The sequence below is a fragment of the Gopherus evgoodei genome, chromosome 7 (assembly GCF_007399415.2).
Source record: "Gopherus evgoodei ecotype Sinaloan lineage chromosome 7, rGopEvg1_v1.p, whole genome shotgun sequence".
Lineage (NCBI taxonomy): Eukaryota > Metazoa > Chordata > Testudines > Testudinidae > Gopherus > Gopherus evgoodei.
The window spans coordinates 44760250-44786727 of record NC_044328.1 but is presented as its reverse complement, the minus strand read 5'-3'; the positions used below and the strand labels follow the sequence as shown (position 1 = coordinate 44786727).

Below are 26478 nucleotides of genomic sequence, written 5' to 3'. Positions count from 1 at the left end.
CTGTAACTCATCAGACATAAGCAGAAAGGCTCCGTGGTCTGCACACTGAGTCCGGCTTGCTCAGTAGAATTGTTTTCTTTCACAGCTTCAACCTATGACGCATCGTTTGCCATGCGTCGCAGGCTTGGGTCCCCCCGTTGCGCATTCTCCCTCCCGCTCAAGTGAAACACACACACTCCGTCGCGCTCACTCACCCCTCCCTGGTCGTCCCCCGCCCCCAGCTGAGCGATAGCTCCTGTGCCGCTGCCACCCAGTGGTGCTGGCCGCGGCTGCGAGACTCCGCCGCCGGCTGGGTGCCGCTCGCGGGCTGCGCTGCAGGTGGCGGCGGGAGAAGCAGGAAGCGGGCCGGGCCGGGGAGCAGGATGGCGGCCGGGGACTCGGAGAACATCCGCTACTGTGCGCGCTTCTCCTACCTCTGCCTCAAGTTCACCCTCATCACCTACTCCACGCTCTTCTGGGTGAGCGCGGGCCGCCGGCCGGGGGGCGCCGAGCAGAGCCCCCGATCCCCGCTGTGTCCAGTCTGCGCGAGAGCGCTCCGGCCACCGCCCTGCCCAGCAAATCCCCCCACGCCAGGGCAGGGCGAGAGCTGGCCGCGCACTCCGCGGGGCAGAGTTATTGTTTTTATTTATTGGGAACGCTCGAGTCATCCTCCGCGTGGATGTGCGTTCCCGGGGCTCAGCTCGTGTGTTGGTCCGCGCAGTGCAGAAGGCCAGGGAGGTTTCTCCCTTCCGCAGGGTTTAGTGGGTGGGCATGGAAGAATTTTGTAACCGAATGAGATCTGTGGCGTCAGTGCACCGCATGCCCTAGGAGGACCTTCGGAAGCCTCTGGGGCGCAGTTGTGTGGTTGTCGCTGGGTAACAATCAACTGGTATTGGCAGTTAGCGACTTTCAGAGGTGGAAGCTTGTGGCAGGTGGCATGAAAATCAGTTGTGTACAGTAACAGTAAAACATTGCTTTGTCTCACTCAGATGGGAGTAGGAAAGCTTAGAACGGGAAAGACCTCACCCACTAGAGGACCAGTTGTTTTGTGTCTGATTAACGTAGGATGGTTTCAATTGTAAGTTTGTGGGTTGTTCAGTGATGTTTCATCTGCTCTGTTCTGTGCTTTTAAAAGAGGAAGGTGCAATGTTGCTTGATGTCTTTTACTGATTTTCTTAGGAAAGGTAGTACAAACTGATATTTATACTATCCGGCAAAGCAGAAGACCAGCTCTCATAGTGCTTAAGATAATTGTTCAGGCTTAGTAGGGGAAGAGCTTCTGTTGAAAGAGACATCATCCAGGCTGTTACAGTCCAAAACCAATTTACATGTCTGTCCTTCTCAAAAATGGCAACTTCATCTTTGATATGCATCCTGAGTATGAAAACAATGATCAGAGGTGAACACTCATTTAGGGGAAAAAAATAGCAAATTTCCATTTTCAGGGTGTGAAGTTCTGGATTTACAGCAGAATCTGACAGACCATTTTCTGATGAGATTTGTTTCTGTCTTTGTCTTCAAAGGGCTCAAAATTCAAGACTACTGCATTTCTTGTTTTGAAGATCTGATAATTTTTCCCTAGTAGAGAGAGATTTTTAAAGTAAGGCTTTTTGTTTTAAAGCATGAGTTGGGAGAACATGTTACTTTGGGTTTCTGAGTCTTCATAATGTAGTATCCCTTTAGATTTTGTTTTGAAGAAACAACTACAATTTGAGGAATAACTGAAAATCAGAACATAAAGCACATTGCCTTTACTTCAGACTTTTTTGGGTATTAGGTATCTTTTAGCCTATTTTGTTTTGTTATTTTTTCTATTTTTTAATAGAAAATTAACCTTTTCTCCTCCTTGGAGTCCTAATTTCACTCTAGCAACCATTCCCTAAGTAGAACCTTCTGCAAAAAAAAGGTCAGGGCAACAATAATTATAGCTTCCCAGATTAGGATACTTGTCCTAGTAATAACATTTTACTAATTTTGTTATGTTGTTCTGTGTTCAAAGGGTTTCTAGTAAATTGATTTATACACAGATATGCCTTCTGTTCTTTCTTAAACACCACATTATCTTTTTTTCTGTAAGCAAACTTTCTGTAAAGGCACCCTTGTACCTCATTTACTTGTCTGCTCTTTCATTTGGCATGGTGGGCTTGTTCTAGTGTGGTATAATACAACACTTAATAATACACCACTTAGTAACAGAAAAGTCAGCCCTGGTATCACTGAGTACCTCCCCAAACCAAAGTAGCTTTCAAATACCTTAAGAAATTTAGTCTTTATTTGTAATTCTCCCCTCCCTCCCCCCTGGATTTTCAACTAGGAAAGTATGCTAAACTTGTTCCTCCTATCATATATCAAAATACATAATGTGCAGTCTAACACCATGGAATAGTGGTTAAAAGGAAATTAGATATAATGTTTTGGTAATTAGAAATGTTAGTTCATAATAATGTTCGGGTGAGCTAAGATTAGCTTATGTGAGTGGAGTTTGCAAACATATAGTTTACAAAAAAATCCTGAAGAGACAGAATTTAAATTTGTATGTTAATAGAGGAAAGTTTATACACACTGTATCTTCCTTTAAATAACTCCTTGTCACCTCAGCACAGAGTCCAGGCAGGTTTTACCATGCCACCCCACCCTCAACAAAATTACTGTAAATGTTCTAAAAATGAAAAGAAGAAAAACTATAAATAACAGACCGGTAACTATAGAATTCCCAAGGCATCTATGCTTTAGTGATCCTTTCAATTTATTTATTTTGTTTATTTAAACCTTATTTATATCTAAATGCTTAACTCATTAATATATTAAGAAGGCGGTTTGGAACTTGAAAGTGGGACAGAGGCCACAATGAAAGAGCTGTTGGAGGAGGAAAGGATGGGGGCTGATAGCATTTATTCTTGCAGAGGGCTTCCTTTGTTAGTATAATTGTCTTCTTTCACAGATTGAATGTATGATGTATTGTTTGAAATATGTCGCAGGCGTGTGTTCCCTCTAAATTCTCCATTCTCCCAATGAAGTAAAACAGATCTCCTTACCTGTGTAATAAGTACCTAAGGCTGAATTATCTTTTCTGTTGTGCTGACACAATCCCACTGACTTCTGAGAGTAGATTTTTGTTCTTTATAGTGAACAACCCTTCTAGCTTGTGAAGGTATTTCAATATATTACTCACTTGTTTAAATCTTTATTGACTGTACTTAACTGCTCTATGCTTTCCCCTCTGTTAGGTTTATACTTTGTTTCATGCTGAGCACATTCACCTCCCATTTACTTCCATTAGTTTCTATGGGCACTACTCTCTTAAGCACATTCGCAAAGCAGCCAGAGAGCTGGCCTACTGGGGCAACTGGGAATTCCTCTGGTGTCAGAGTTTTGGACCTGCAATAGGGGCCAAACCACCTGCTGGCAGTATCAGCATAGAACTGAGGCAAAGGTGATGTAACGCCAACTTAACCCCTTGTTTCTTCTGATAATTGCCAGAATTACTGTTCTCGTCATATTTTTTAACGCTGAATAGTAATGATTTTTTTTGCAATAACGGGTTCAAGGCTGGAGCATTTAATTAAAGAATAATTATAAAATTTGTAAATTGTAAGACTTTTTTTTCTTAATTTATGGGTTTGATCAAGCAAATGGGTCTCTCAAAATCCGATCCTGTTGCTTGCCACGTGCATTATACAGATTTTCTGAGACAAATCTGTTTGTTTAAACTAATTTTTGCTCCTGTGAACATAATTGAAGATGCACAAAGAAGAATAAAAATAGTCTGCAAAAACTTGTTTTGACTGTCAAAATGAATAAATCTGTTGCAAGGTCCTGTCACTGCTGTGGTTTCAACTGTGCATGTAGAACTCTGTTCAAAAACTGCTGACTTTTCTAGACAACCGATTTCCAACACTTCCAGCTAATGAGATAGTAGCATAATTTATCACTCCAATGTGAAGAGGTATTTATGTTATGCTAGCCATAATAACATTATCAATTCCCTTCTCCTCCAAGGCCTGCATCCGAGGTTGGCCTGTAGTAGGGTTTGTAACAATAGCGGGTGTGATGTGAACATAAAGCATTTTATAACGCTGTTAGACTGTAATTGAGTTTTGAAACTGGTGTCAAACACGAAAACACTGTTTTTCCAGAGGTTCTAACCATAATTATGTTGTAAAATAAAACCCATTTCCCCCATCCAAAGTTTTCAAGATGAAAATAACTAGTGCTGATAGTCACAGAATTACTTGACACACTTAAGCTTTTGTATGTTAAATTTAGTGCTGGGACCAGTAGTTAAAAAACTGCTTTTTCTTCCACTTGGGAAAGTGACTCCACTCTTTTCTACGCACGCAAAAATTCAGAGGATGTCCCTATCCTTTGGTGATACATATCCAATGAATACAAATCAAGGCCAAATCACTTCTGGCGTGAGTAAAATATGATTTGCCAAATTTAAATTCATTTGTGAAGGGACAGGATGCAAAATATACATATGTCTTTGTGGTTATCTATGGCCTTGTCTACACTGCCATGTTTTGTTACCAAAACTGCCCTTTGTTGACCAAAACAGTGAGTGCATACACACTGCAAGGTGACTTTTGTTGGGAAAAATGCCCAGTTTTGGCAACAAAATTAATCCACCCTCACAAGAAATTTATATCTTTTTCCTCTACATTTTTATTGACAAGTGCCAGTGTAGACACCAGGCTTGATTTCATTGCTTTAATTAGCCTCTAGGAGGTGTCACACAATGCCCATCCTGACTGCTTTGTTCAGCAGTTTGAACTCCACTGTCCTGCAGCCAGGAGAACAACCATCCTCCCCTCCCTCTTAGAAGCCCTGAGAATTTTTGAAATTCCATTTCCTGCTGGCTCAGCATGGAGAGGTCTCATCACATCTACCCAGGTAACCTTTGTGGGTTATTGCACCAAACGCTCTCCTGCTTGGACCACTGCAGGGCTGTTGGATCTGCTCAGTATATGAGGAGAGGAGGCTGTGCAGTCCCAACTGTGCTGGAGCTGTAGGAATTGGGATACCTACGGACAGATTTCTTGAGGCTTGTGTGAAAAGGGCTATGATCGGAACATGCTGCAGTGCAGAGCGAAGATAAAGGAGCTGAGGCAGGCGTACCATAAGGCAAGGGAGGCAAACCATCACTCTGGTGTTGCACCTAAGACCTGCAGTATAAGGAGCTGGATGCTATCCTCAGTGGTGACCCCCCCTCCATCGCCAACAGCCCCGTGGATACTTTGGAGGGCATGGAGGCAGCGGAAAGAGAATCTAACCCAGAGGATGAAGTTACTGATGAAGAGGTGGAGTTAGATGAGGATGTGCTGCTCCTGGCTGGGTCGCTTGGTGGGGCAGGCATTCAGGAACTGTTCTCCTCTCCAGTGGTGTCAAGACAGTCTCAGCAGTCGCTCTCTGGGGAGCAAGAAGCAGGAGATGAGCTGCCTGGTAAGTGGTTGTAGCTTGTGTAGTCCGGACCGGAGGTGGGTTAGGGCATAGAAATGTGGGACGCTGGCTATGTTTCTGGGAGCTGGACATTTCCCTGTGTAGCTAATTGGTATGGTGAAACCGGGTGTTGATGCACGCTGAGATCTTGCAGGAATCCTCCAGAGAGATCTCTAGGAAAGTTTCCTGGAGGTACTGGGTAATCCTCTGCCAAAGGTTCCATGGCAGAGCTGCTTTGTTCCTTCCCCTACTGTAGGAAACTTTCCCGTGCCTTTTGGCAAACTCTTTTGCAGGGACCAAAGCGGCAAACAGGTGAGTAGCGTAGGGAGCAGGGCAAAAGCCACAAGCATGGAGTAGATGTACCCTCATTTCTCTGCTTACCCTTAGCAATGAGATGTCTGCTAGAATGATCCCCTCCTGTGAAAAGTGTGGGAGAATTTTAGAATTTGCTTCCTAGAATGCTGCACCATGAACCTTGTAAAGAGTGTGTGCTCTTTTCCCCAGGTGGATAACCCTCTCTCCCCCTCCCCAGCCAACACTCACCATGCTTTGGCTGTTCACAGAGATGTGTGTCTGGCTAGGGTCAGTGAAAAAGTGATGGCAATGTTGCAAAGGGTGTATTTAACCGAAATGTTTCAATGCTGCGTGTGAATTTAACAATCCCACTTCTGTGCATTGCCCCCTGTGCTTTGCCAGTCATGGCTTTCAGGAATACTCCATGCACCCCGGCTGAGCATCTCCGACAGAATGGCATGACAGAAAAGAGAATCACGCATTTGTTAAGGACGGAACTGAGCGGATAATTAAAGTAATGGAGGAGCAAACGCAGATGTTAAAGTCCTTAATAATCTGCAGACTGAGCAGATACGTGCTCTACTTCCACTGCAGGATATTCAGAACTGTTTTCCATGCCCACCCCCCAAACTCTGCCTGCACATTCCTTTCCACTCTCTGGGACTTCTTGGTTTCCCCTTCACTCCACCCCCTCGGACAACTTTCACAATGATAGCTGGACCTACACACAGTTGTGAAAGTCTGTCGTTCTTTGGTTGCTCCTTTCCCACCAAGCATCTGTGTGTTTGTATGTGCTGTTTCTTGTGCAATAAAAACAAAGTTTTATAATGGTAAGTCATCTTCATTTGTTTCCTACAAATTGAGATAGCAGGCTCTACCAATACATGAACTGGCAGTTTAATCATGTCCTTATTGGAATATAAGGCCCCAAATGTCATCATTGCCCCTTAGAAAACTACACGTAATGTAACATTGAAGCATCTTTGACAGATATGTTACTGGTGCTCATTGTCAAAGTGCTGCCTCAAAGCCTCTCTGATTTGAATAGCCCCCTTCTGGGCTCCTCTGACAGCCCTGGTATCTGGCTGCTCAAAATCAGCAGCCAAGAAATCTGCTTCAACACTCTACCCCTGAGCAAACCTTTCACCCTTAGCTTCACAGAGATTCTGCAACACAGCACCTGGCTATGACCATGGGAATATTATCCTCAGTGAGGTCTAATCTGCCATAAAGGCATCACCAGCGTGCCTTCAATCTGCCAAAGGCACATTTGACAGTCCTGTTGTTGAACCGCTCCTTACTGCTGTCCAGGTGTCCTGTGTAAGGTTTCATGAGCCATGGCTGTAAGGGGTACATAGGATCCTCCAGGATCACTATGGGCATTTCAACATCCCCCACTGTAATCTTCTGGTTTGGAAAGAAAGTCCTCACTTGAAGCTTTCTGTACAGGCTGGTGTTCCTGAAGAGCCATGCATCATGCACCTTTCCAGACCACCCTGCAATGATGTCAGTGAAATGCCCATGGTGATCCACAAGTGCCTGCAACACCATGGGGAAATACCACTTTCCTATTGATGTACTCTGTCGCAAGGCAATGGGAATATGTGTGCCATCTATCACCCTTCTGTCATTAGGGAAACTCATTTCTGCAAAGCTATCCACTATTTCATGCACATTTCCCAGAGTCACAGTCCAGGACACGATTTATTGCCCTGCACACTTACATTAATGCAGCCTAATGGTTGACTTCCCCACTCCAAACTGATTCGTGATTGACCGGTAGCAGTCTGAAGCCATCAGCTTCTACACAGTGATTGCCACACGCTTCTTTACCGAAAGGGCAGCTCTCATTCTGGTGTCCTTGCACTGCAGATCTGGGGCGAGATCTGCACACAGTTCCAGGAAGGTGGCTTTCCACATCCGAAAGGTCTGTAGCTACTGCTCCTCATCCCACATCTGCATGATGATACGATCCTACCATTCAGTTCTTGCTTCCTGAGCCCAAAAGCGATGATCTATCCTGTGCACCTGCTCTGTGAATGCCAACAGCAATCTAAAGTTGCTCCTATCCATATCAGTTGGAACGTTGGGTGCCTGTGAGTCTTCCTCAGTTAGGAACTTCACGATTAACTGCACTGCCATCTGTGAAGTCTTCATGACTGCTAACAGAGCATAGGCGAGCAGGGCAGGATCCATCCCTTCTCACAAAGATGCCAGGCTGCACAGCAAAGAAGGGCCATTGCAAAAATGCCACAAAAAATGCTGGAAGATCCTGGAGCGCTGGGAGAGAAAGCAATGCATCACGGGACATTTAGACCTGTCCCAAAATGCACCATGGTCTGCCGTGATTTGCTGGTTATGATTATGCCATTTGTATGCATGTATCATTTTTTTATTTGAAGTTATAAGTATTGGCTCTATACCTGGATTTCAAATGTTTGCTCCTGGGGTAACACCCACAAGGTAGTTAGCCAGCACATCTTGGAGGTACTATTCAAATTGAGTGGCCCATCAAAAGAACATTTAACTGACAATGAACCATGGGAGATGCCTATTACACTTAATGGAATTTCCTGTAATAACTATGCAAAATGGATGGACATGTGACTTGTCCATGTGACTCCAACCACCATCTTGTTACTGTACTTTTCCACAGTAAGAACAATGGGATTCTCTCCACATGACAGAAGATATCAAAGGGTCTGGAAACACCTCTGTTTTGCCTCTTTTCTGCTCCAGCCTCTGGACTATGAATTTACATTAATGGAAGCATTCTACCCAAGGAATTGAGGACCTTACAATGATTTGGAAGCAGCCAGAGACTTGACTTAGACCAGCAGTTTATTCCATCACTGCTATGAGCCTGAACCAAGAACTTTGCGATTATATATGTATTTGATTCCTTTAACTAATTTTAAGTCTCACCTTTCTTTTTTCCTTTTTATGAATAAACCTTTAGATTTTAGATACTAAAAGATTGGCATCAGCGTGATTTTTGGGTAAGATGTGGGTTATATATTGATCTGGGTGTGTGGCTGGTATTTTGGGATCAGGAGAAGCTTTTATTTGATGAGACTGGTTGTAAAGAACCACTCACCTTTAAACCCAGTGTTTTTAGCAGTGATATAAGCAGGGCCGGCTCTAGCCATTTCGCCGCCCCAAGCACAGGCGGCACACCGCGGGGGGTGCTCTGCCACTCTCCGGTCCCGCGGCTCCGGTGGGCCTCCCGCAGGCGTGCCTGCGGATGCTCCACCGGAGCCACGGGACCAGAGGACCCTCCGCAGGGATGCCTGCAGGAGGTCCACTGGAGCCGCCTGCCGCCCTCCTGGCAACCAGCAGAGCACCCCCTGCGGCATGCCACCCCAAGCACGCGCTTGGCGCACTGGGGCCTGGAGCCGGCCCTGGATATAAGAACTGGAATGTCTAAGGAAACTGCTTTTATCGCTTCTTGTTAGCCAGTGTGGTGAAACAGACGTTTACTTTTGTTGCTGGTTTGGTATATCTATGGGGGATTAGCCACCAGTCCTGGGGTGTGTCATCAGTTTTTCCTGAATTTGGCATCCTCAGTTGTGGCCCACAAAGGCACAGCAGAGGTGTTGTGCTGGACGGTGGGATAGGTACCCACAGTGCATTGCTTACACTGTCGATGGTGCCCCCACTCTGGACGCGATCTGCCAACAGAGGGAGGAAGTGTGAACATGAAATTGTGATTTTTATTATGTTAACTTTTGCGTGTTGTCATCACTTTTGTCAACACAAATTGGTAGCGTAGACATGGCCTATGTGTGGTTTGGATTTCTGCAGCAGCTGGAAGGAGGAGAAGAGTCAACCCTGGCAGAAAAGGGTAAATTGGAGGGGTTAAAGTTCTTTCCCAATCTGTTACCTCTTGGTTGAGGCAAAGCAATGATGCTGGGTTTTTTTAGCCATCTGTATAAGGGTTTTTTTAGCCATTTAGGCTGTGAGTTTTGTTTTTTCGATGGTTTGCCAATAGAAATAATGAATACAGTAATAAAGCTGGTTTAGTATGCACATTTTACAAAAAATTATTCCACCTGTGTGTAAGAGAAGTGCATATGAGGACAAGTTTATTCAAGTAATGGTATTGCTGGATAGAGGGGTAATTATATTGTCAGCATCATTCTTTTTGATCTGTATATTAATGCTAATCTAGGATTTTAAAAAAAAATCACATTTCAAAAATGTACAAGTAAATATAAGCATAACCCACGTGCACAGGGATTATAATAATGTGTCTATTCTTTCTTTAGGAATTCCCACTGCTAAAAAAAGAAAAGTCCTTATACAGTATGGAATATGTGTGTATTGCATGATGGTATGGAGTAAATGTTTTATTAGCCTGATTGTGGGAAGGTAGCATTACTCCTGATTGGCAAAGCGACAAATGAGTGCCAGTAAATGCTTTATACCTCCCACATTTCTATATGTCATGTTTTGCAGAATAACTATTTTAGAAATATTCTAGTGAGTTTTTATACATTTTATTGGCACCAAGTTTTGTAACTGTCTACCTGTCAAATGCCACTGTTTTGAAATGTAAAATGTTGAGCCTTCCAGAAGTAGAAGTACATGCTGTATGTCCTGTTGGGAAGCTTGGACTATCCCTTGTATATAGTTTGCATTTCAAGTCTTGATGGGTTGTGAGATATCACATCTTAAACCTGTCATTTTTCCAACACTGAATAGTGTCCGTTCTGGTTCTCAGGCAGCCCAGTGTAATCTTTTGGGGAATGGGAAGAAAGGAGACATAATTGTGGTATGTTGATTTAATAAAGGAAAATAACTGAAACTTCTCCTAAGTTTGGAATATCTAAAGTAGTCTTGGAGGAGATGGATGGGCAGAGTGCAGGATTAAGTGGACAAAAGTGCAGTTTGTCATATGGCCCTGCAGTTTATTAGCTAGGTATCATCACCAGATATGCAAAATTTGTGTTTGGAGCATATGTTCCTACTTCCAGACAAAAATCTTTAGGAAGATGTGGTTAGGTTTGCAAATATGGATCAATAACTCAAGGGAAAAATCTTTCAACAGAGTTTTCTATTGTTAAAACAACAAACTTTTGAAAACCAGGGAATTCATATGTAAGTTTCTACAAAGAAACTTAACTGACTTATATCCCTACCACCTTGCACAGCCTTTGTATAAGGTATATTCTTGCTTGACAAGTATTTCAGCTACTAGACAAATCAAATCCTCAAATCTTCATGGTTTGGCTACAAATGCTGATAGCTGAGGACATCTTAAACACTGTATACTGTACTTTAGTGTCTTGTGTGCAGTTGCTTATGATAGTGCATAGTAAGTTCTACCAACTTCCTAGCAGAGTATACTTAGTATAACTGCAAGTCTATACTCGGTTTAAATTATCTGCAGTAGTATAGTGTATAGTAAAGGGTTGTAAAATTTACAATTTCTAAGCTACGAGAGTGCAAACATACACCTGAAACTTGTTTTTCAGCTCTTACAATGTATACATTTCAAGAGATTATTGTGGACAGATTTCTTATTTTCTTTTTAAACAAACTAATTCCAAACTAGAAACATTGTATACCAGCTTTCACTCTGGAGTAGATTTTATTGTTGAGATTTAAGTTCCTGAAAGTTGGAGTTTGTAATGGAAAAACTGACACAGTCCTAACTGTGGTGGCTGTAAGAGGCTTTGATATAGCAGAGTGTAAAGCAGGCATTTGAAATCACGACAGATCTGAAGGTGCTGATTTAATCAAATTCAGATTTAGACCTGTACAACAGCGGCAGTGTGTAACAGAAAAAGCAGTGCTGTTTCTGGGCAGTAACACTAGGAACTTTATTGGCTTAATAGTGAGTGTATCTATTCTTAAAAGGGCACTTTTTAAATTTTTTATTGCAAATCATTTCACTGCATGTTTATTTTTAAGGTTTTGGATAGGAAGATCTAACACACCAATTAACATAAAACTTTAAGCCAAGTAAGGAATATAGGGCTGTAAGGCTAGCCAAACCCAGATGTATATATTTTAACAAAAAAGGTATTTTCTAGACATTTTTAGTTATGTTAATATGCATGCTATAATAGCCGAAAAGCCTTCAATTTTATCCATTAAGTTGATATTGAAGATTTTTGATAAGACACTATTTAAAGAGAGAACATGAAAAATCATATACAATTGTATTCAAGAGATGAGAAACAGATTTTAAATAAACACAGGACTAATCCATTTGTGTGTTCTGTTTTTCGCTTTTAGCAAACTATTTTCCCCATCTCAGAGTTCTTTGTAAACTGCAATAACCTCAAAGCATTATTCAGTATCAATATTTTTAGAATAAGATTAAAATACTACATTACTTAATAATTCTTTTAAAATTAATGGACTTTGCAAATCTACTATTATACAATTGCTATTATAAGGTTTATTGAAGATTCTTTGGGTTGTTTGACAGTGTTCCTAAGTTTCATACCAGCTAGAGCAATATGAATTGTTATGATAAATAATATAATTTATAACTGATAATTCAAAACATTTTGCTTTTTAAAAGCTAAACTAACATTAGAGATCAGGCTTCTAAAGATGTAAAACCAGTTAAAAATAGCTACAGTAGAAAAAGGCTTGTAATGTAAATAGTAAAGTTGAATAAGCACTGTCTGTCTTTTCTCTTCTGTGATTCATAAACTCCTACAAAAGGCACTCTGAAGTCAGGAAAGCGTGTTAGCCTGAATTCAGTCTTATTGATTTAGTTATTTAATGGTTGAATTCAACAAGACAGTGGTAAGTGTTAATGCACTAAGAGAAAAAGACACTAATATCAAGTACACCATCTATAGAAGTGTTGTGTGGGTGAGATTTGCTATGGCAGCAAAAGGATCAAGAACTTGCAAAGCTCTTGGAAGTTACATAGGATTACTGGCTATGTCTATGCTACAGACCTTACTGGGGCACAGAAGCTGCACCAGGGTAAGGTCTCCTATGCTCTTTGCCAACTGGCAAGAGCTCTCCAGTTGGCATAATTAAACCACCCCAACGACTGGCGGTAGCTATGTTGGAGGAAGAACGCCTCCCGCCGACATAGAACTGTCCACCACAGGCACTTAGGTCTGTCAGGGGAGTGTTTTTTCACACCCCTGACCGATAAAAGTTTTACTGACAAAAGTGCTAGTGCAGACATAGCCCAACACAGTGGTTCTCAAACTAGGGGCTTTCCCTACACAAGTGGTGGCCCCAGTTTGAGAACCACTGGCCTAACAAGAGTAATAGAAGCTGTGACCAAATACATGTGTCCATAGTTAATGAGTCCAAATCTTGTGGACTGAATAATAGAGAATTTGAATTGGCAGATTGAAATAGCCATACAAGAGCAGAATAACAAGCCTAATATTTATTTCCTGAAAGCTTGCATTTATAATGTAAAGGGAAAAATCGCTAATCTTGGCAAAATTGAATTATTATAGTAACAGTCATGCCTATAGTTTAAAACAGTAGTTCTCAAACTGAGGTTGCTGCTTGTGTAGGTAAAGCCCCTGGCGGGCTTGCCGGTTTATTTACCTGCCAGGTCCACAGGTCAGGCTGATCGTGGCTCCCACTGGCCACGGTTTGCAGCTCCAGGCCAATGGGGGCTGCCGGAAGCGGTGGCCAGGAAATTCCTTGTAAACAAACCGGCCCAGCCTGCCAGGGGCTTTCCCTACACAAGCGGAGGGCTAGTTTAAGAACGACTGGTTTAACACGAAGTAATATACAGACTTTTTTGCAATACTGACATACAAGTATGAAGATCTTATCTACAAGGAACATAAAATTCTCTCTTCAAATTCACTTGGAGGAGGGAAGGAAAAGAGGCAGGTTGGTAAAACTTGCACATGGACTAAGCGTTTGTACATCTTAGGCAGAGATTTGGTAAGTGGAAAAGTGCCTGTGTGACTGTTCTTGTCAAAATGTGGAGTTATGAGACTGGCTCCCAAAAGAGTTTTGTTTGTCAGAGGTGGCCCAGGTTTATCCGATTAAGTGGAAAATGAGAAGGATCCTTTGCACTAGAAGATAATTGGAACTGGATGATGCTTAACCAAATATTAGTCCTGTCTTTCCTAGAAAATCCTTCTTTGTATTGAGCCTAAGCATGCACTGTAGAAGTCAGTGGGAGTTTTGTTACTGATGTTAGTGGAGTATCTATAGGTCCAGTATCTATAGTAAACTTTTTTTATCAACTTTTCATGATAATTCTCTTGGCATGAAGTGGTGTGCAAATGAATAACTATGTACAGGGTCACTTTGAACTTATTTGCTTGCAATGTACTTTAATTTTGTCGTCTGTATGATCTGCAAAAAGAACATTATACAAGTTAAATGTAGAGACCAGTACTTTTAAGTTTTTTCCTTAACCCAGTGCATGGTAATTGTAGAAGTAAATGATTTGTAATTCATCCAAAGCAATTAGTGACAATATTTGTATATGACAAGAAGTGACAAAGACAAATTTAATACAATTCATTAAATGACATCTCTGTATTTAAGGTAAATATTATTATTTGAAAAAAAACCCTGTTTTTCTTTTTTTCATTGCAGTTGATAGGAGCTCTTGTTCTTGCTGTTGGAATTTATGCAGAAGTTGAAAGACAGAAGTATAAAACCCTTGAAAGTGCCTTTCTAGCCCCAGCAATTATTTTAATACTCTTGGGCATTGTAATGTTTCTTGTATCGTTTGTGGGTGTACTGGCTTCTTTAAGAGACAATATATACCTTCTTCAAGCAGTAAGTACTCCGTTTTTTATTGTCTTTTATAGTTTTTGTATTTTTAGATATTACTTGAACTCAACCTCCCTAATCATTGCTTCATCTATCTTTTATAACACTGTATAAAAAACACAGTATTTTTTCCTCTCCTTCAATTTAATAATAGAGATAAACTATGTAAAGCAAAGCTGGTACACACAACTTTAAAAGCAATACAATCAAGTCACTTTTCTTACTTTAATTAAACATTATAAAATCCTTTATGATGACCTGTTCTTACAAATATTTCATTGCACAGGCATCTTTGTAATGAATCATCTGGATTATTATGGGATTTTCACAAGTGCTCAGCATTGGCCCAGCTCCACTCCCACTGAGATCATTATTGACTTCTGTGGGAGCAGAGTTCAGCCAATGCTGAGCACTTTTGAAAATCTCATCGTGTGTGTGCATAGTGGCATAAGTGAACAAATGATGAATAAATAAAAATGTCAAATATTGAGATATTAGATTATTTATAAGTAGAATTAATATTATAAATACTTGTAATATTTTCTATTAGTAGTAAGATAATAAGATTCCCATCATCATAATATCTCGTCTCACTTTATATACCGTGAGATTAGAAATGTACCAAACTTCTAAAAACAAAGAGCATGTTCTTTGCAGTCCTGTGTAGCAGTAAACTGAGCTTCTTTCAAGCAATCTGTATCAGATGACAGTTGTAAATAAACAGTTTTAAGAGATTCCAAGGCTTACAGCTAGAGAAAAGCTAAATAAAGGGATATCCTGTACCGCACTTTAAAAGCCGATGAATGCCTCGTGATATCTAATTCTAGGGGGTTCACCACTATGAATGCCCTATCTCAAACTTGTCTGAGCTTCACCCTTGAAAAAGATAGCTGAAGCATTCTTTCTATGTGTTGTTGATATAACAGCAGCTAGGAGGAGAATCAGTCTTTGGCCTGGTCTACACTAGGGTTGGGATCAACCTAAGACAAGCACTACGAGAATAGTGTAGCTGAAGTCAATGTATTTTAAGTCAACTTACCTTGCATCCTCACGGTGCAGGGTCGACTGCTGCCACTCCCCTGTCGAAGCCGCTTCTGCCTCTCGCTGCGCTGATGTACAGGAGTTGATGGCAGAGTGATTGGGGATCGTTTTATCGCATCTACGCTAGACGTGATAAATCAGTCCCTGATAGATTGATCACTACTGGCCGATCCAGCGGGTAGTGTAGATGTACCATTAGATGAGATAACTGGGACCTAAAGAAGTAAGGGCTTTGTCGATAATAACCCCAATCATGAATAGGCAGTCAAAGTGGATTGCACTGACTGACGCTTACAAATAGCCATCTAAGTTAGCCCTAGGTACGGTGTGCGCCATTTGTGTAGCCTAATGATAACAAAGGCATGTATTGTGGTGAGGGACTGCATTTGGGAGGAAATGGCACAATCTCTTGGCCAGCTGAAAATGAAAGAAAAAATATCTGGCCACTGCTACTATTTGAGAACAGAGAAGAGTAGAACCTTGAAACTGTGAATTACTTCGATAGATGGATTTTGCAGCAGTTCTCAAACTGTAGGTTGGGACCCCAAAGTGGGTTGTGACTCTGTTTTAATGGGATCGCTAGGGCTGGCTTAGATTTGCTGGGGTCTGGGGCCAAAGCCCAAAGGCTTCAGCCCTGGTGGCAGGGCTCAGGTTACAGGCCCTCTGCCCTTGGGTTAGGCTTTGGCCTCCCCGTACAGGGTGGTGGGACGCAGGCTTTGGCCTCCTCATACAGGGTGGTGGGGCGTGGGCTTTGGCCTCCCCACCGAGGGAGGCAGGGCTCGGGTGGGCTCAGGCTTCCATCCCCCCTCCTGGGATCATGTAGTAATTTTTGTTGTCAGAAGGGACTCACGGCACAACGAAGTTTGAGAACTCCTGGGTTAAGGCATTAAACTGAGAAGCTAGTTGTCAGAAGCAGCATTTTGAGGAGATGGCAGACTCAGACTGAATCTGAACAAGTTGGCTCACATCCAAATCTCTGTCTACCATTCATTGGGGAAAGCATGGGGAATAGTTCTGTGGGGTTCATTGAAAAGGAGATGTACAACTGCATATTCAGTATATTGATGGCATTGTAGCACATAGCTCCTCAAAGTCTTAGAGCTGAGACCCCTGAGAAGGAAACAGCAGTAACCTAGCATTTCTCTGCTATTTCTGTGAAAGAATGAGTGTAGCTATTTGAGGGCAATTCTGTTCACCCCTGCAGAGTGCTGTGATCACAAACTTAAGTCATAAACATAAATTACAATAAGGATAACATATAAACATAATTTTTATTCACCTGTCAAATTTTATTTACTGAATAGTTAAATGTGATACGTAATGTAAGCTAAAATGATGGGTGATTGCGATTTTAAAAAGTACACTGGAAATTGACAGATACCATACAGATATAGAGAAAACTGCTGAGAATCTGAGGTTGAATGATCATAGTCTCTAATTGTACAGTGGTATTGCTTCCCATTCTATGGCAGGAAAGTTTACCATGGATTTGAACAATGAAGGTTCATGGTGCTTCTTTCTTAGACTAATTCTGTCTCTAGCAGAGGAAAAGACTTCAATCTGTAGTAGTTCCAGGTCGTTCACAACAGTCTGAATAAACTCAGTTTATTAATGTGGGCAGTCTGCAGTGTTTACTTCTGGGCTTTGTTTACCCTTGGCATGTGTCTGTGTTCACAAGTAACAAACTGTATTTTCCTGGTTAGGGGTTGGGAGAGGAAGGAGAGGTCAGAAGCAGGAAGTACAAAAATTTCCAGTGCCCTATCCACATAGTACAGCACTAGTTTTTGCCTTCATGTTTTTGAAAAAGGGAAGTGTGACCCTCTTAAAGCGCTCTCACTTTGCTATCAAATGTACTAAGTCCCAGATTTGGCTGACTTTGAATACTACTGATCTTTTCAGGAAGCACAAAAACATAATGTTCTGTGTTTGTTCTAGCAGTTTGTTAATATGCTATTCCAAGAGCTATGATGCTGTTCTAAAGAGAGGAAGAGGTGTTTTGGCATGATAAATGCAATGCAAGTCTTAAAGCTATATAAATTTCAGTTCAGTTGAAAGCAGGAAAATCAATTTTCAGTGTTTCCAAATGGAAAAAGGTATAATTAGTAACATGGGGAAAAGAATCTCTCAAACCACAGTATATAAAAACCTTAAGTTTTCTTGTTGTCTTCAAAAGTATATCGAGATTTAGAAAATTGTTCAGTATGTTGAAGGTTAAAAATTCCTGATTTAAAGCAGAACAATTGAAGGAATAACTGAGGAAATTTGATACTAAGCTTATTTAGGATATTTTTTTGCAATTACGTTTTGCAGTTTATGTACGTCCTTGGTATTTGTCTCCTCATTGAACTGATCGGTGGAGTTGTGGCACTGATCTTCAGAAATAAGGTGAGCAAAATTAGTTTATGTTTTTACTCCTTAGTAATATTATGTAATATGCAAATACATGACTACGCTGTTTAGAGGGTAAAAGTATTCAAATTCTCATCTGAACACTAAAAGGTGAGGGACTAAAGAAAGGTACTGTTTTTTTTTCAAATTAGTAGGAAAAAAGGAAGTGTCAGAACTTGTGCATCTTATTTTGAGACCGAAGAATAAGGGAAAAGGTTATGTGTATGGCTCATTAATAAAGATTTGCAATACATGCAGAACTGGTTTGCAAAAGCTTTCTGTGTTGTGAAATGCTTTTCTTCATTTTATCTCCCATTACCCACCCGTTCTGAAAATTTCAGCTGCTTAGGGAGACTTGGGCACTTTTGGGTGAACAATCTGTTTTGCATTTCATTTTCACCTTACTTGTGTATATTAGTCCAGTAATGCTTAACATTATCTCAGTTCTGTTACTAGGTCAGAGTATCTTTCTTTCAATAACCAAACTACTTTTCTCCAACAGACTAGGTCAAACAAACACTTTGCATATTGATTAAATTAAAAAATGGACTGTTTAATCTATGTGTGTGTGTGTTTTTGGCAGATAGGTAATAGATTACTCTTTTCTGTTAAAGTTTTAGGACATAAATTAATATGCCAGGTTAAGTAGCAGAAGCCTATACACATTTATTTTTATTTTTTCTGTTTTTCTATTGGCAAAATCAGTAAGAATATTCAAAAGGAACAAAGGAGCAAAAAACAAATGGCTATCCCCCAGTGTCCACATCTGTCTCTTCTAAGGAAAGCGTTCTGATGGATAGATTTAAACACATCTTTTTTAAATGATGAATCTTGCCGTTTTACTTCTCACTGTTGTATTGAAACAAGCTTTCCCTTTCCCCAGTGTTGCTCTTTCCACTTGATGCTACAGTGAAGTTGTGATATTGAATTGTAACATCAAAAGATGGGTTATCTTCACTTTTAAAAGTTATATTTAACAGTAACAGTAACGTATACTTAACATTGTGCAAATTATTCTTCTAAATTCCACTTAAAGTGAGAAACTAGACATCAGAATGGAACCCAGCAAATGTGTTTACACTGTATTAGAATCAAAATGAGCAGACATTTAGTAAATAGAAGATTTGAGTCATGGTAAATAAAAAATCTAAAATTCAATTTGCTGGTTTTTGAGTGTGAGGGAAGGGTTGCTATTGATTTTTATAAAGAAAAGGATCCAATTGGTCATTCCTCTAACTCTCCCCTCACAACTTTATTTCTATTGGCTTAGTTGGCTGTCTAAGCAGAGAGATTAATAATTGAAGGGATCTGGGGGCTGTACTACCCTCTTTTAGAGTTGGTTGAGAGCTTGGTGCTAATGGTTTATGGATAAGGAAATGATTTTAAACATCCTATTGTATTCAGTGATGCACTGAATTTAAATGCTGATGTTTTGCCCAAGTCACTTCCCTCTGAAAGCTGAAAAGTTACGTTGCTTTGCTTTGAGTCATACTTACAGTAAGAAATATCTTATAATGGCATCTGTTTGCCATCCTTTATCTTTCATAACAGCAAAAGTATCCGTTATGTATTTATTTTTCATCCAGCTATTTTATACAGCCTGTCTCCATTATTCTAGTATGTAAGTGATGTTTGAAATTGTTATAACAATTTCATTTTTATGGGGCCATTTGTGTATTCTCTAGGGGATTCTGGTTGTTAATCTGTATTCGATGTTTTTTGTATGTATTCATTTTACAGTTTAATTGTGACTTGAAAAATATCATGTAACACTGAAGTGTACATCCTTCTTTTTAAAAACAGAGGTTATGTATTGTCCTTGAGCTTCTGACATAAAGGATGATTCCATGGAATGCTGACTTGCATATTCAGCCCACTGCTCTTTTTTGTTCTTAAACAAGTAGATTTTATACTTCCTGCAAGTAACAAGTACATTTTATATTCATTGCTACTGATTCTCTAGATGGCAGCATGAAACTGCACCACACCACATTAGCTCTACGTTTCCCATGGGAGAACCAAAATTGAGAATTTGACTAAGCACAAGTATCATCCCTTCTGGTATCTAATTAGGCAGAATATTGCTTCAATTTAATCACAAAAAAAAACTATCATGCATGTGGTAATATGAAAGTTTGATGGTGTGTATAAATATAAGATATACATTTCTTCTAGAAAAGCATCTTCTTATCTTCTCTTCCTACTTCTATTTGCCTGTGGAAGGTTGTTTTATTATTTCCTATTGTGCAGAAGAAATGAATTCATCAGGACAGCAGCACAATGTCTTGCACATAATTATCAGCCAATAAGATACACCAGTTGGATCTCAACCTTCTGAAACATTATCAGATATAACTAAGATGGAGAATCTTTATTCCCTCCCTCCCTTAGTAAATATCTGCAATCTTTTACAGATGTCAGATGAGCCCTCTCCTTTGCCTTTCTAGCCAAGGGATGCGCAATTACAGTTAACTAGAAGAGAAATAGATGAGGGCTTTAGAAGGGAAAATGAGATTCCCAGAATGAAAGAAGTGAGATGCCCACTGACCATCCTTTGGGGACTAAGGCACGGTCTATACTACAAAGGTAGATTGACATAAGCTGTCTTGCATTGATCTAACTGTGCATGTGTCTACACTTAAATTTGTCTCCCTCTGATCTAAGCACCCCATTATGGCGATACAGTAACACCACCTCCCTAAGCAGCACTGAGTCTTGTTCGATGTTCTGGGGTCAACACAGCATGTGTGTAGATGCTGTGTTACTTACGTTGACCCTAACTGTCCTCCAGCAGCTGTCCCACAATGCCCAACGCAGACTGCTCTGGTCACATTTGTGAACTGCACTGCCCAAAGGACATGGAGACCAGAAGACCTCTCCACTCGTAAAACCCCACAGATTTTTTAAATGCCTTTTCCTGATTGTTCAGCTCGGCAAGCACACATGTTGGCTCTCCATTGTTGTGTGCAAGTGCCCAGCTGTCCATGCCGGCTACACATTTCAGACATACTCTGGCTTGGAGTAGACTGGAGATATTGGACCTCCTGGGACAGTGGAGAGAAGAGGCTGTGCAGGCACAGGTATGGACCAGCCACAGAAATGTAGATATCTGCAAGCAGATTGCATGGAGGATCAGCAGCAGTGCCGTGTGAAAGTGAAGTACCTGTAACAGGCATACCAGAAGGCCAGAGAGGCCAACAGTCACACTAATGCTGAGTCACAGGCCTGCCCTTTATACAATGAGTTGCATGCTGTACTTGGTGGAGACCTCACAACAACCCTGCAGATTACTGTGGATACCTGTGAACAGCAAGGATGATGATGAGGAGGAGGATGGGGGACATGCAACCAGGGGGTCCAGCTATTCTATGAACCAGGACCTTTTTGAGATTCCACTTGCCAATCCAGTCAGTCATGGCAGTTGAGCCTAGGTCAAGGGGAAGGAAATTGAAGTGCATATGTAAATGTATTTCTCCTTTCAATTATGTACTGATGATGCCCCCAACTTAGCAGGACACAGCTATTGACTTCTCATTAATTTACTGATATTGGAAGAAGCATTGGTACAACAAACAGAATAGTGTTATTATCTGCTTTTCATCCCCCTATAGAGTTATGTGGTGGGGGTCTTACAGAGAACTTTGTGTGTGTACACAGGAATTTCCCTTGAGCCCTCCTGAGAGATATCGCTGAAACTTTCATCGAGGTACTCTGCAATCCTCTCCTGAAGGTTTCTGTGAATGGCAGCCTTATTTCTTCCTCTGTGGTAGGATGCTTCCGACGCCAATTGGCGGTAACTTTGGCACACACCATTGCAGTAAACAGGCTAGTGGCATATGGGCCCATGCGGGATACTGGCAGCAGCTGTGCTCTCTGTGCTTTTGTTACCCTCAGGAGGGAGATATCAGTTAAAATGACACCACCTGTGAAAACGGTGCCAGTTTTCAGTGCCATTGCTCTATACTCATAGGCTCATGCAATCAAGCAATTTCCTCCTCATTTCCCTCACCCCTGGTGGGCCATACTCACCATGGCTGGTGTTGTGAGTGGTGCCGTGCACAAGCACTCTGAAGCAGAAGTGTCAGTAAGCATGTTTTATTTAAAACTTTAGGGGAATGTGATGGGGTATACAAATCCCACACTGGGCAACAAGGGGTTAAGGAACTTCTTTGGGTTCAGCCAGCCCTGCCTCTCCACACCTGTAGGAAATGCACCAATTGGTAGAGAAGTTAAAAGGTAGGGGAGTAGCTCATTTGGTGGCAGAGCAGAGGAGAGACCAGAGCTGCAATCCCAGCAGAAGAGAGTGGAAGGAAAGGCAAACTCTTTCCCCAGGATAACTTCCAAAGGGTCCCTCCCTGAGGGAAAGGAGGAACTGCTACAGAGAGAGTCTGAGAGGGGAGCATTCCCCTCATCCTCTCATATGGACTTCAAGTTTTATTAATTTCCCTTTCTTTTGTTTGGACTACTCCAGCAGGGGAAAGCCCTACGATTGATCTGGCCCAGATGGGTGGACTATACTGCAGAAGGAGGCAGTTGCCGCACGAGAAAGAGAGCTGCCACACTACATGCAGTTGCCAGAAGGTGGCACCAAAGGCACAAAAATTATGGGATATGGATGAAATTACGGGATGGAGATAGTTGCATGCTGGGAAGTTGATCCCCTTGCTCCCAGTCACCTCTGCACAATTCATTACTGCCCCAACATGCGTTGCCAAAACTTTCCAAAGGACAGTGCGCTGGATGGTGGTGAGTTGCACATTGGGTTACCTGCCCATGGTGCACCACACAGTGCATTGATGCAAGCAATCCTGGTGAGTGTGTGCAGCTCTGACTCGAGGAGCCGAGTATGCACATGCATGAGTGATAGATATACTGCTTGGGGCATGTTTATACTGATATGTTGCAGTCAAAGTTTGTAGTGTAGACATAGCCTTAGTCATGATGAGGAACAGGCCACACTGACGAGCTCCTGGGGCCTACCTTGTTGTTGTAATGAACATCCTCTGTTTCTGTTTCTTGAAGTCTGAAGGAAGGTGCTCTCATGAAGGCTTTCCCTGAGGAGCTGACAGCTGAAGAAAATTAGTCCATCTTCTTGCATAGTCCATCTTCTTGCATAGGGTTGGCTATAATGTTAAACTACTACTAATGTTAAGCTACCAGGGCTATAAGGAAAGAACTACTGTGGCCTCAGTTGAACAAAAATGTCAAGAAAGAAGTTGAGGGCTTGGAGAGAGGAGAGAAATTGGGAAGATAAGAGACCAAATCTGTGATTAATGTGTGCAGATCTAGGTAAACAAATGTATTATAAATCTTTAGCTTGCTTTATGTGTGCTCCCTCACAATAGTTTTCAACTAGGTATAAAGAAATACAGGTTTATAGACTCAAACTCTAAACTATTTATTTAATTTTCAGTTTTTCATAGTTTAATTTTGCATATTGTGAAGACAAATTTGGTTCTCTTTATTTGGGATGCGCTTATATAAGTGTACAAAAGCTAGAAATTAAAAGATCCATCAGTTGAGTCCACCCACTTGCAGGATTTTGATTCTTGGATAAAGGGTGTATTTGATATTGGCAAAAAGATGAAGATTAGATTTCTTATATAATCAATTGTTTTCTGCGGATGTTTGTTTTATTGGGATTTAAGAAATCTAATATTAACAGAATAGAAGAAGTGAACACAATATTTTATTATTTCTACAGACTTTATTTATTGTGGGGCATTCTCTACATACCAAGGAAATTACTGTATCTATTTCTGACCAGTGAAGTCTAGTCTTGATACATTTCTTAATTATGGAAGTTTTAGTTATAAGGAAGATTGAGGTGTTCTGGTTCTGAGGACTGCCTGTTTCAGGAAGGCTGTGACTATATTGGATACTTAAAAGAGAAAAGTTATAGACATTTTTCCTTACCTCTTAGGTGTTCTTCTTGATTCATGTCTGTAGTTCCCAGTACATTGAGCTCAGGAGACATCGCTTCTTATATCTACAGCTTCTTTTCTGGATGACTTTTATATGTGCTCAAAGCCATGATTGTAAAGTATGCAAATATTCATTTCTTCCCTCTCCTTTCTATTCCAGCTAAACTGAAGCTCTTTTTTCACAAATGATCTTTAGCACAATTATTTATTTTCATGTTAGACCATAAACTATTTGTATGTTTGATGAGAGATTATTCTGCTTTGTATCATTGGGAATGGCAGGGGAGCAGTGAGGATAGAAACAGGTACTGAAATATTTTGGCCAAGTAACTAGGGTTGCTAACTTTCTAATCTCAGAAAACCAAATACCTTTGCACCACCCTCTGCCCTATCCCTTCCCTGAGGCCACACTCCTGCCCTGTGCCTTCTTCAAGGCCTGGCCCCCCCTCTCCCTCTCCCCCTCTCTCTCGCTCATCTTCACTGGTCTGGGGCAGAGGGTTGGGATGTGGGAGGGGCCGATGGCTCTGGCTAAGGGTGCGAGCTCTGGGGTGGGACTGGGGATGAGGGATTTGGGATACAGGAAGGGGCTCCGGGCTAGGGGAGTGGGACTGAGGGGTTTGGAGTGTAGGAGGGAGATCCGAGCTGAGGCAGGGGGTTGGGGTGTGGGAGGGGCTCTGGGGTCTGGGCTCTGGGAGGGAGTTTGAGTGCAGGAAGGGGCTCAGGGCTGGGGCAGGGGGTTGGGGTGCAGATGGCGCTCAGACTCTGGGATGGAATTTGGGTGTGAGAGGGGGCTCAGGGCTGGGGCAGAGGGTTGGGGTGCAGGAGGGTGTTCAGGGTGCGGGCTCTGGGTGACAACTCCTGGGAAGTAGCCGGCATGTCCCTCCAGCTCCTAGGTGGAGGTGCAGCTAGGAGGCTCTGTGCACTGCCCCTGCCCACAGGTGTTGCCCCCACAGCTCCCATTGGTCGGGGGAAGCCAGCGCGTGGGGTGGGGGCAGTGCATGGAACCCCTGTGGCTGCTCTTATGCCTAGGAGCTGGGGGGACAGGCCAGCTGCTTCCTGGGAGCTGTGCGGAGTAAGGTAGGGAGCCTGCCAGCCCCACATCAACCAGACTTTTAACAGTCCAGTCAGCAGTGCTGACTGGAGCCACCAGGGTCCCTTTTTGACCAAGTGGTCCAGTCTAAAACCAGACACCTGGCAACCTTACGAATGACAGGAACTGTACTAAATCTTTAACTTAAACACAGTGTTTTCTAAAGGCACTTTTCCTGGCAGCTGTGAAAAGGAGGGAAGACCACTTTTCAATGCTCAAAGACAGAGCATCCTAACGTATTCTGGCCTAAAGCAAACCCATGTTACTCTAAGACCTACCAAGTCTTGCAGCTGTTCTAAAACCTGATCAAGGCCAAAGTCTTGTGCAGACCTCTTCCTGAGGCCTTACATAACAACCAGGCCTTACATAAGCAGTATTGCCAACTCAAGCATACAAAAATTGTGAGTCAGACCTCATCAAATGTGTCTTTTTAAAATAAAAACCAGATCCACTTATTGCCCTTCTGGTTTTACAGCCTTTAGGATTTATGTTTTCAATCTTTTCTCCGCAACCTTGAGGGTTAGAAACTTTTTAAAACATGGAAGCTGAAAGTCTTACATAATCACATGGTTCCATGAGCTTCAGGGGCGGCTCCAGGCCCCAGCACGCCAAGCGCATGCTTGGGGCGGCAAGCCCTGGGGGGCGTGCCTGCGGAAACCGCCAGAGGCAGCCTGCCTGCCGTGCTTGGGGCAGCAAAATCTCTAGAGCCGCCCCGATGAGCTTGGGATTAAGAAGAACAACCAAATATTGCAAATCTTGGATAAAATTATGAGAGTGAACAACGTTTTCTAAGTGCCTAGGCCTCCATGCATCTCCAGGCCCATTCTTTAGGAGAGTTGGACTGATACCCAATGTACTAGTAAGGGGCATTATTCTAACTCCTGACCACTGTAGGGTTGAGAGCACCAATCACCTCTTTGTTAATTTTATCACCTGAAGGGGAATCTAACCGAATCTGCCAGGGCAAACCAGACAAAGTTGTGATTTTGCAAATCAAAGACAAATGAATTCTACCACATGTACCCGTGAAATCTCTTCCAACCTAGTGAACCTCACAGCATGTACTTCATGCAAGGAATAACCCTGAAGGAAGGAGGGCAACAGACTGGGATGTGCAGTAGCAAGGAAGGTAGAGCAGGAAGAAGCCTGGTTCCACTTTGTGCCTCCCTTTATGGAGTGTGCCTGGGTCCATGCAACTAATCCTGTCAGTTTTAAGTGTAGGCATAGATCTTGTTGGGCAGGAGTAAACTTGCATATAGCTTGATTTGAGTGCAGGGTTACACTGTAAACAAGGGTGTGAGAGACTGTGTGCTGGAGACTGGTTGCGATAAGCGGGAACACCCTGAACTGATAAGTTTGTAATATTAAGGTGAGGACATAAGCAATTGGGGTTTCCATGATCTGCAAAGTGACTGGTCCTTACATGATCTATACGATGTACAAACCAATTAGATTCAAGAAGTATAGATATTAGTAGCTCGAAAAAAATATATATATACTGTGCAGTGTGTGACATGATGTGTGCTTATGTTTCCATCCTGTACCTAACCCCCTTGTGTCTGGGCCTGGCCAAGATGGGCATAGAGTTGT

At 42.0% G+C, this 26478-nt stretch overlaps 1 protein-coding gene across 1 annotated transcript in view; it reads left to right on the top strand.

The window, feature by feature from the left end:
- The first annotated feature begins 278 nt into the window (after nt 1–278).
- TSPAN15 (tetraspanin 15) overlaps nt 279–26478 on the top strand; it is a 34071-nt gene continuing 7871 nt past the window's right edge. Inside the window, exons 1-3 of the mRNA XM_030569616.1 lie at nt 279–458; nt 14266–14451; nt 17797–17871. Of these exons, the coding sequence (XP_030425476.1) occupies nt 363–458; nt 14266–14451; nt 17797–17871 (357 nt within the window). The 5' untranslated portion in view covers nt 279–362. The remainder of the gene's footprint in view (nt 459–14265; nt 14452–17796; nt 17872–26478) is intronic.